The sequence below is a fragment of the Palaemon carinicauda genome, chromosome 38 (genome assembly GCF_036898095.1).
Source record: "Palaemon carinicauda isolate YSFRI2023 chromosome 38, ASM3689809v2, whole genome shotgun sequence".
NCBI classification, from domain to species: domain Eukaryota; kingdom Metazoa; phylum Arthropoda; class Malacostraca; order Decapoda; family Palaemonidae; genus Palaemon; species Palaemon carinicauda.
Window position 1 is genome coordinate 21365379 of NC_090762.1, and position 11183 is coordinate 21376561.

General features: G+C 38.5%; 1 protein-coding gene across 1 annotated transcript; it reads right to left on the minus strand.

The window, feature by feature from the left end:
* Window positions 1-1047: 1047 nt before the first annotated feature.
* LOC137630251 (B-cell lymphoma/leukemia 11A-like) lies at window positions 1048-8049 on the minus strand (the record flags this gene model as incomplete). The annotated part of the gene is made up of 1 exon (XM_068361707.1): window positions 1048-8049. A coding segment is annotated over one exon (2271 nt), but the record flags the coding sequence as incomplete, so codon positions are not given.
* Window positions 8050-11183: the final 3134 nt, after the last annotated feature.

Sequence of the window (11183 nt, forward strand, 5' to 3'; positions counted from 1 at the left end):
TTGTATATGAAATACTTTGATTATTAAATTTTTGTATAAATTACTTCTAATTGGTCATGTTTATCATATAAATATTGAAATTATCAAGTTTTTAATCAAATACTTTTAATCTTTTCAAAATGGTCTTTTCTTCGATGGAAATAACCGTCTTCTTTGAATTGATTATAATTGCGGCAAAAATATTTTTATTGATTCAATTACTGAATCGTATATTTTTTATTTGAAAGTTTCCTTGACTTAATTTTCATGAACTGATATCAATAAAAATTTTTCATGATTTCCGAATACTATGTATTTGAATAATTCATTTAACCACAAAGTTCCTTAAGAAAACAATATGAAGGTAAACAGAAAAACAATATATTTTGACGAAGATAAATACATTTATTAAATTCTACATGTACAAAGATTATTCCTCTCGCCAATTTCATTCTAATAATAATAAATAGGCCGAGAACAGTTTTGTAGTATAAATTTCAGTCCTCCACCGCTAGGTTTGGTTTTTATTTCTCTCTCGCACACAGCATCACACTTTCAGGTTTTTTATATCTTTTTTTTTATGTTTTTATCATTTTAGATTATCAACCGGATCGCTTAGGAAACCACGTGACCATCGCCAGCAGAGGATCGAGTTAGACTGTACATAATTGACTCCTACGTAGATTTGCACCATCGATATAATAAAAGCAGCATTGTTTACACGCGGGGGTACTTTTTGGGTAGGGGCGGGGGGGTTACTGGGTAGGGGGAGGAAGAAAAGAGGGTAAGAAAGAGGAGAAAGGGAGAACAGGAGGTCGGAGAGATGTTGAAAGGGGGCGAGACTAATTTGTATCAGGCGAATTGAGAATTCCTACATCTTCAGATGCATTATTTTTTTATGTCTATTTTAGCCTTTGTGCGTACTTTCTCTACAAAATAGAATTTAATTTACTAGGGAAATGAATTGGAAAATAATTGGGCAGCCATAAAGACGACCATTCTAATATATATATATATATATATATATATATATATATATATATATATATATATATATATATATGTATATGTATGTATAATTAAAGAATGATAGTAAACATAGTCATCAGAAAGAGCAATTGAGAAAGCATGCTGTACCGCTTTCACAAAACGGTGACCGAAAGACCAAATTTTTATAAATGTTATGCACCTGTTAAGGTGAGTCTCTGTCCCTCTAAAATCACAAAAGAGTGGAAACGGTTAGGGGGACGGGGGAAGGAAGGGGAGGGGAGGAATCAGCTTCACAATGATTGTAAACAACATTAATAAAAATCAGTAATCCGTACAGTCAGTTAATTCAATTTGTTTACAGTAAAGATCATATCACTACATTGTTTTTAATCTTAATTTCAATAAAAACTGTGCATACAATTAACAACGGCTTTAGCCCAACTTAACGGACACAAGATGCCTTTGGGAGCATCTTCGGTCTTCCTTTGCAAAACCACTTATCTTTCTCTTTCTCTTGTAGAGGAGATGGATAGCGAAGAGTGGCAGTAGGCAACGTCAATTTACACAAGAGTGGACACTCGAAATACAGTAAAACAAAAGTTTTCTAGTTGTTTGAAACTCTCCAAAAAGTTTCAAACGATATGAATTTACTGTAATAATTTCAGTTATGTTTTTATTATAATATGGCATCTTATTACTTTAAATAAAGGTTACCATGATACCTTTAATCTGATTACTCTGTAACTTTTGACATTCGACAACCTTTATCGTCAGTTACCCTCTTCGTGCAATCCATCTACGGAAATATATTATTTTTAATTAGTCTGGGCTAAATGTTTCAGTAATATTCTGTAGTGCGTTATTTTTGTTTATATTATAGAAAGAACATACATCTTTTCATTATAAAAGTGTTCGTTCCAATAAACCTTTGTTTTCATTGGGATTACTGATTTATCTCTGCAACAAAGAAGTGTGTACAAATGAGCCAGGTTTTGCTTTATTTACCTATTTGTTTGTTTTCTTTATTTTTATTTAGCAGCACGCGTTGATTCAGCTTGATTACTCTCGTATTTATTTGCTATTACCTTTTACCCTGTCGTAAGAACCCCCCTGGCCTCATAGTGACATCGGTACAACCACATCTATAATCGCCGTGTTATTGAAGAACCTCAAGCCAGAGCTAAGAGGAAATGAACAAACAAACAAACACGCAAGGGCATACACGCAAAAACACACACACGCACACACACGCAAGCGCGATTCCGGTCCTTCAGAGGCCGTGCGACATTAAGAGCTAGTTTCCCTATTCACAACAAAGATAAAGTGAGCCTTAGCGTCGCAGGCCAGGTACGTCTAGTCACAGAATTTATAAATGATCGGTTTACCGAGAGACATAAGAACAGTTTCAAAAAAAGGACGATTTTGAAACAATGCGTTGACAATGAATAATGATAATGATAATAACCAATAATAATAATAATAATAATAATAATGAAGGAATACTCTGAGATAAACAAAAAGTCAGATATTTGGTGCAGAGATGGAGCTTTGTAATAATAACTGTGATTGTACAAATTTGGGATAAAACTTCATAGCAGTTTTTTTCTTTATAATCTATCATTACATATACAAATATAAACTATCTTATTTACACTATTTACAACGGATAGAGAGAACAGTCCTAAATACAACACAAAGCTCGACCCGGCAGCCATTGCCTTTTTTTTCATAATTTTTTTTTTCCTCATTTTACATCTTTTACAATTTTCACGGCTCGGCGGGGGTTTTGCAAAGTCGTAATCTTTTCACTATCTTTGGTTTATTTATAAGAGGACATAGAGTCCGCATTAAACTGATAATTAAAGCCCAGGACACTGGATAACACATTACGATAAAAGGTGAAATGGAAGGAAGATAAGGGAAGGGGAGGGATGAGAGGAAGGTTAGAGGGGGGAGGGGGGGACGCGGGGCGATGTTGATCCATGTATTCTTTCCAATAACTTCTTGATCCCTAGCTAGAGCAATAACATACTTGATCCCTCAAACTATGTCTTTAGTCATTTTTCTTTTATTTTTCTTCTCATAGAGGATAAATAAGCGTCAATGATAATACGTGAAAACAATGATTAGGACGTCATTTTGTCAAATAGATGTTTGTCCTGATGTATACTGTATTACTAACCAAATAGGGATCAGTTATCAAAGCCTTTCTTTTTCCACGTTGCGTGTAAGATATTTCCTATTATGGCACACACCAACCTTCACTACGGAACACCATATTCCATAATTAAAAAAAAAAAAAACAAGTATGAAGGAAAAAATCGAAACGGAAGCTTCAGTGCGAAAATAAAAACTATAGCCTACAACAAATAAATTCCAAGCAAACCAGCATACTAGCCCTAAGTTACACAAAATAATAACATTGTACAAGTAAACAATAGAGGAATGTAGCCGAAAAAAATAAGAAAATAATATTTTTGTTTGGAAAAAAATATTAAATACACTTTTGGAAGCTTTCGCTGAGAAGCAACCTATAACTATCCCAGTGACGCAACATTCACCTGGATTGCAGAAAACTCAAAGTAAGGAAATCAAAGAACTTCGAGATGAAATCAAAGCAAATCAAGATAATACTGATGTGACCAGCAGAGGGGACTTATTTCTAAAGAGAAATTAAAAAATAATAAGATTCTTCGCACTTTTTCCAAAAGGGAGCCTGTGATTATAACCGTTCTTGTACGGTTAAATTACTCGAAGCGCTTTTGGTAAAGTGGGAAAAAACTTAACTACAAAAAATATATATATTTGTATATAAGCTTCTATTCTTCAGCAAAACTCGTAAGGTAATTCTAATGAACGTTTAGACAAACATTCCAGTAATATCTACTGGTAAATGGCGCCTTTAATGGATAACCTCCAGTTAGGGCCATTTCATTATTCTCAACAAATTTTATGAATCTTAGTTCTTTGAATTTTACCTATGCAAGCTTCGCTCTAGAATGTCCACTTAAATTTAAGAAATATGTTTGGTATTAGCTGTGGCTCCCAGTATGTTGTCTTTATACTGGGGGTTTCAAATCCTGAGGAAATATGGGACGTTTGAAATATGAAGGTCAAAAGCATCGTCTACATTTAAGGTCGCTTTGGTAACTGAAAAACTTACAACTCAAGCCTTATATACCAATTTTGATTACATTGAAATCGACAGGTATCCCTCAAAGACAGACCCGATAATTTACAAAATTAAAACAAATAATTATAATAGTAATAATAATAATAATAATAATTATAATAATAGATTGAGGAACTTTTATCACTGGCAAGGAAAGGGCATTTGAAAGCTGGGAGGAAACCTCTGCATTATAAATATTTAATCAACTTCCTGTCCTTATTCATAGTCTTTGACTGATGAAGTAAAGAACCAGATCTGTGAATCGCCAGAGAACGAGTCATTATATCTATGATTTTAGCCTCAAATGACTATACTTGACAAAATATTTCTTTGTTTCCACTTCAGAGAAAAATCTAGTCTCAATAACAAGCATGTCCTTGACATATGGGAAAACCAAAACAAGCTTAAAAACAAATAGATTGCATAAAAGATGAGAACTCAACCAATTGGATGTAACAGTTCAGTAAGTCAACTAACTTTATGCTTAAAACGAAAAAAAAATACCTTTGATATTTTTATGCTCTTCTCATCTGATTTTAAAAGAATCTGTTTCACCATAGTGCAATCTTCTTGTTTCTTGAAGCAAAACACTGGATATCATTTGATTATTAAAACATTTTCTTTGCAGCAGCAACCGTCTGCACGCACAAAGTTCACGTCCCTGAGGTAAAAGGGGGTAGCCATCTTTGCACCAAATAACTTGAAAAACTTTTCTGACTTATCAATAAAAATTAACAATCGGGCTAAACTTTTCATTGCTGTTAACTTAAACCTCAAAACATTTGTGAATTTAAAGATAAAACAGAATTAACAAAGAGATCAAGGAGATGTTCTCCCCACTCAATCTATTTCCAGTACATAAAATAAAGAGAAATAGGATAAGGGAAGACCTATATCAAATCACAAGAGCGTTGAGCAAAAAAGATACATCAGGGAATAAATCAATAACTTAACGATTTCCCTTTACATTCAGTAATACTTTATAGGTCTTCTTGCAAGAAAATATAATTTGGTTGATAAATATTAGTCTGTTTCCGGTTTTTTTTTCTGCTCAAACTCAGGGGATCACAACTCAGCTGTTGGTAGCTCTAACGTGGCACTATAGTTCGGATGTGGCACCCTTCTGCCACTCTTGTGACCAGTTAAGGTAAGACAACATACAATACACAACACATAACATCAATAGGAACAATGGGCCGAGTGTCCGCGTGCTGCTCCTTGTGGCTACCGCTGCTGCTGCTCTCACCACCGTACAACACACAGGACTAGCATGTCAAAGTACCCATACCCTATGGGCTTAAGAAGGGTACTGTTCACTGGGAAGTCACATGACGCGAGGTGTGGGAATGTGAGGGCTACACCATTCGCCCTGCTACTGCCACTGCATCTGCCGGGGGTCAGGTAGGTGGTGCTGGTGCTCGTGGCGGTGTCCCAGGACCATGAATTGACATGGAAGATGGCCAAGGTGGTACTGTTGGGTCAAGAGGTCCAGATACCCCTCTCAACAACAGCGGAGGTGGAGGGCAGCCTGAGGAGACCCATGGATGAGTAGCCGTCCTGGGAAACCCCAGTGCAGAAGGAGGGAGCCCCTGAGCCCCAGGTGGTGGCAACTGGGACGTGACAAGGGGGGCCCAATCTCAAGATCCGACGCCTGATAAGTTAGATGAATCGCCTGTGTCCTCGTTGGAGGGGTTTGCAGCAGGAGTAACATTAAAATGGGGAGAGAATATGCTACCAGACTTTGAGGAATCATCACTAATAACGGGAGTAAAATGTAAGCCTTTGTAATCAAGACCTTCGTGGCCTCCAGCAGTTAGAGGAGGAAACAACCCTTTTTTATTTTGATTCACAACACATTTTCTCATGTGCTTTTCGAGAGTAGAGGCAACACTGAAGGGCATATCGCAAAATCGGCAGCGGTACACATCCTTGCCATGACGGCCGTGAGTTTTCATATGCCTTGTTAGCTTTGAACTCTGGGCACAAGCATAACTGCAAAGGTCACACTTGTATGGTTTCTCACCTGTATGCGATCGACGATGAACAGTTAAATTTGAACAGTTTTTGAACACTTTTCCACAAAATTCACAGGTATCATTCCTCTTGCTCTCTCTCTTTGTTGGTGGGGCTAAGGAGAGAGGAGTTCCGGGTGCAGAGCTTGTACCTGGCTTAGGTAGACTAACAGGAGTGTCAGTTGCTTTCAAGGAGCTATCACTCAGAAGCTTACGGTGCAAAAAGTTACTTTCTGCCGTAGGAAGTCCTGGGAACAAATCTCTAGGAGTTGTTCCTGATCCGGTTAGACTTGGAAGCCAAAGACCTGCGTAAAGGCTTCCTTCCCGTGGAGTTCCTACCAGTCGCTTTTGGGCATCATACGGGTGATCAAATGCACCTAAAAGCGTTTGGTGTGCGAGATCAAGATTAGGTTGTGTAGCCAGAAGACCCTTGCTTAAATCTTCTCTAAGTTTTATAGTCTTTTCAATTCCATTTGTATGAATTTTTTCTCCATCCTTTCCAATGTGATGGTGAGCTATGCGGCCAGATTCTTTCAGAGCTTGGTGATAAGCTTCACTGTATGCTGATATATTTGCGAGGCCAAATTTATCCATCAGTTCACCTACGACAGATCTTTGTTGATCAGCTTTGCTAACTTTGTAACAGTCACTGTTGCTTGATGAAACACTATGAGCTGAGGTGACTGGTGTTGTCTTTGATGTTGTTGAAAGATCCTCTGGTTCTTCATCACAAATGTCATCCTCAATTACCTCTTCTTCTTCATCTGCACTCTCACAGACCGATGGATTATCTTCCTCCTCATCAATGTCTTCTTCTTCATCTTCCTCTTCTTCATCTTCTTCTTCATCATTGTCATCCTCTGTTTGCGGGCGGGATGAGTCTGGAGATGCACTCTCTGTATTTGAACTTTTCTTGTGAGCTTTCATATGTATCCGTAGCTGTTGTGGTGTTGGCAACATTTCATCACATTTAGGACAACGAATCTCCTTCTCCCCTGTATGAATTACTTGGTGAATAGCCAAGTTACTCTCCCACCTGAATGCTTTATTACAGGTTGAGCACTTGAAACGTTTATCTGAGGAAGTTTGTCCTGGATCACTTGAAGTGGGTGTTTGTGAAGGGGCAAGAGAGGAGGGTGTAGGTGCATTTGGAGAAGAGAATGGGGGAGTAGGTAGAGGTTTACGAGGTGAAGTAGAGCTTGTGGGGCTTGTAGTACCTGCGAGTTGTCTAAGTCTCTGCGAGTAAAAATCAAGGTTTGGATCACCGCCTGAAGTTAGGGGCGTGGGCGCTGCATGGCGGGGTGCACCCAGCCCGGGGTCAAGAAAGGGCGGCCTTTCAAAGTGCGGAGGTAGCAAAGCCGGATTCAAACGAAGACCTTCTTGGAGAAGCTGATCCATGCGGAAATCATGACCAGGCCTCACGAAAGGTGGTGCAAGCCCAGGAGGGAAAGGGGCACGAGCATCCCCTAGTGGCATTCGCAGTAAATTGAAGGGATGAGATGGATCAAGTAAAGGTGTTGTCACTGGAGGGTGGGGTGGCAAGGGTGTTGCACCTGAAGTTACTGGGGGAACAATCTTGCTGAGATCCACTTTAGACAGGTCCACCTTTGTTATGTCCACCTTCGTAAGGTCAACCTTGGATGGGTCGAGTAATTGCAAAGGTGGTGGATGGGGGCCTGTTGAAGTCGTTGCTGTTGATGAAACTGAAGCCAGAGGCGATGAATGTGATGGTCTTGGTGGGCCTGGTGGCGTAGTAGGTGTCGTAAAGGAAGAGGGACCTGAGGCCTCTTGGTATATGATGATGCCGTGGGAGGACTGAACATGCTGAACTAGTGACCACGCTGATCCGAGTATTGCTCCACAAGTACCACACACGTACCGGGCAGGTTCTGCAAAAGAAGACGGATTTAAGCATTATTACAAAGCGAACTGAATTTATTCTATTAGCTATTATGACATCATAATGGTTGACAACTGACAAAAACGATGTTATACATTTTATAGAATGTAACCAGTTTTCATAATTTTGAATTTTGTAAAATGAATAATAAATAACAAAACATTCGTTAACACATACTATTCTGATAAAATTATTTAATTTGGTAAGAAAACACAATGCAATTTATTAAATAATAAGAAAAATGTGTAAAGAGAGAGAGAGAGAGGGTGTGAAAGAAATGTCTCATTCGCCCCTTGGCTAATCTTCTCCCAGATCCTCTAGAGACGCTCTCATCCTGTCGATACAATTCTAGCATGAAAGGACAATGCAATTTTCGGAGGCCTCCACCACCTACTTATACAACTGACCAGCCATAATGCATCACAGAGTCCCGAACCCTGAGTTCTCGTCTACGTTATCGGCAATGAGGCCTCTCCATTAATGCCAATTGCGAATAAATTCACCATCATTAACGGATAGAGAAAAATAAAAACAAGAAATTACGAAGCAGGAAATGGATCAATTCTTGAAATAAGAAAAAATGACACGTCTGAGTAACGAAGTCAGTCCGAAAGGTTTCGGAAGTGTTCGGTCCCGATGGCTTGATGTCCTTCGTTTTCCCCACAGCAAAACTCTTGGAGGAACTTTCCATTCGGCATCAAGTAACACATATTGAGAGTTACTCTAGAGGATATAATGCATAAAAATGTTGTTATTTCTTTTCGGGAAGAGAAAGGGACATTGGGAGAAATAGGCGCTACATTGTCTATCAAGAGAAGCGTACACTGCCGAGGTTTTATCGCTGATGTTTCCTGTTCTTCCTCATAATGTGATTTTGTGAAAGTTTATTGCGAGGTTGAATGTGTTTTCCCTTCGAAAATCTCAGCCCCGTTTGGAAATAAACAATCGATAGGATTATAAATAAGGACATTCGGTAATATTTTTCATTTTTCAACACCCATAATTATAACTTGGCAATGATAAATATTTTTTATCAGGGATACCTATATTTAAAAAGGAAAAATTTAACAGTGAACATAACCTTATACTTAAGAATAGTTTCAAAATGCATTGTTAATCTCATATTCTCTCTCTCTTTCTTTCATACAGGCGAATACAGAGAGAGAGAGAGAGAGAGAGAGAGAGAGAGAGAGAGAGAGAGAGAGAGAGAGAGAGAGAGAGAGATGATATGCAGGATAGGCACTAGGCCATGCGTTACATGTACCTATTTCACCGTAATTTGTTACCGATTTCCCCCAACGACTAGTACACCTGTCTTCATGTTGTGCGCGCATGACCGTCATCATTTTCAATCCCAGATGTACGGCCAATTGAGAGAGAGAGAGAGAGAGAGAGAGAGAGAGAGAGAGAGAGAGAGAGAGACCTTTCTCCGCCCTTCTGTACACAACTCTTTCCAAAGGTTGGATAGGTTTGCCGCTACGAGTGTGCCATGCAAGGTCAGCCGAGCATGAGTTTAGTGACCACGATTCTGGCAACACTGTCCTCCGCCCCGACACGGACGCTGAACTTGCAGGAGGTCTTTCCGTGTTCCGATGCCAATCTCTCTCTCTCTCTCTCTCTCTCTCTCTCTCTCTCTCTTGTTTGCTAAAGACTCGCATATATGTTTCTCTTCACACACGCGTGTAGCCTATAAATGTATGCGTTTGTGTGTATGCATATATATAAACTTATATCTACATATATAAGTATATATATATATATATATATATATACATATATATATATATATATATATATATATATATATATATATATATATATATATATATATATATATATATATATGTATTATGGGACAATAATCACTGTTATATTTTCTATATAATCAACCTGTTTTAGTAAGTGTCATAATATCCGGCTGCATTTTTTTCTTCTATATAAAAGTTTAGTTAAAAGTATTGGGGTAACAACCGAGAGTTAAAATATTATACAGTTCATTCACTGTTCAAGTGTGTACTGATATGCACATTCTTAATGATAATGATATTATTGTTGTTGTTGTTCTTGAAAAGATTTGCCTTTTTGATATTTTGCTATGCTATATGCTGATTTTAGTTACGCCAAAGACCTAAAATATGGACCGTAGAATTGAAGATAGATTTTCATACGTGCATACATTCACATATAAAGTACGTGTTCGAAAAAGGAATAAAGGAGGACAATCAATGGATTACCTGGCCATTCCGAGAGAGAGAGAGAGAGAGAGAGAGAGAGAGAGAGAGAGAGAGAGAGAGAGAGAGAGAGAGAGAGAGAGCCCTATAGGGTTATTGGTGGGAGATGGGAGTTTTGGGTAGGGGAAGGCAGCCAAGGAGGGTAATAACATCTCCATCAGGACCTGCCCTCCCCCAAAGCCCCCTCCCTTCATTTTGCTTTTTCCCCTTCATTTTTGAGCGATATCCGAGGGGAGACAAGTGAGAGGAAGCCGACCTGAGGGGTGGATATTGGACATACCTTCCAACATACCTCGCATATTTTCTGCCAATCTGTGCCACACAGGACAATCTCATAGCTCGGCCTCCGTCCCCCTTAAAAACTATTACCTTTAGCGACGAAACAACACATGGCTCGTTCAGGGGGATTTCAAATGTCGGGGATCGAAGGCGCTCTGATTTACAATGCCTTCGTAATGAACGCAGCCGATCTATAAATCTATATGAATTGTATATTTACTCAAATTATTTGGGTATTGGACAGCAGTAAGGGAATTTTAATCCTACGACAATGGGTGTTACATTTATTATTATTATTATTATTATTACTAGCAAAGCCGCAGCCCTAACTGGAAAAGCAGGGAAAACTAGCCCAGTGAGGAAAGGAAATGAGGAAACAAATAAGCTACTAGAGCAGTAATGAACAGGGCAATAAAGCAAATGTCAATCCTAGATAGTTTTCCTTTACACAACAAATAGAATAAAGCAACTGAGGTTTGCTCTACCTGGCCTTTTTAAGACTGTGAGATATGAACTGAAACCTTGGGGCACGAGGAATACTAGAATACTATTTTCGCGCTTGGATAAAAAACAAGACCATTTTTATTATAGAGGATGGCATGCCAATCGACTAACAAGGC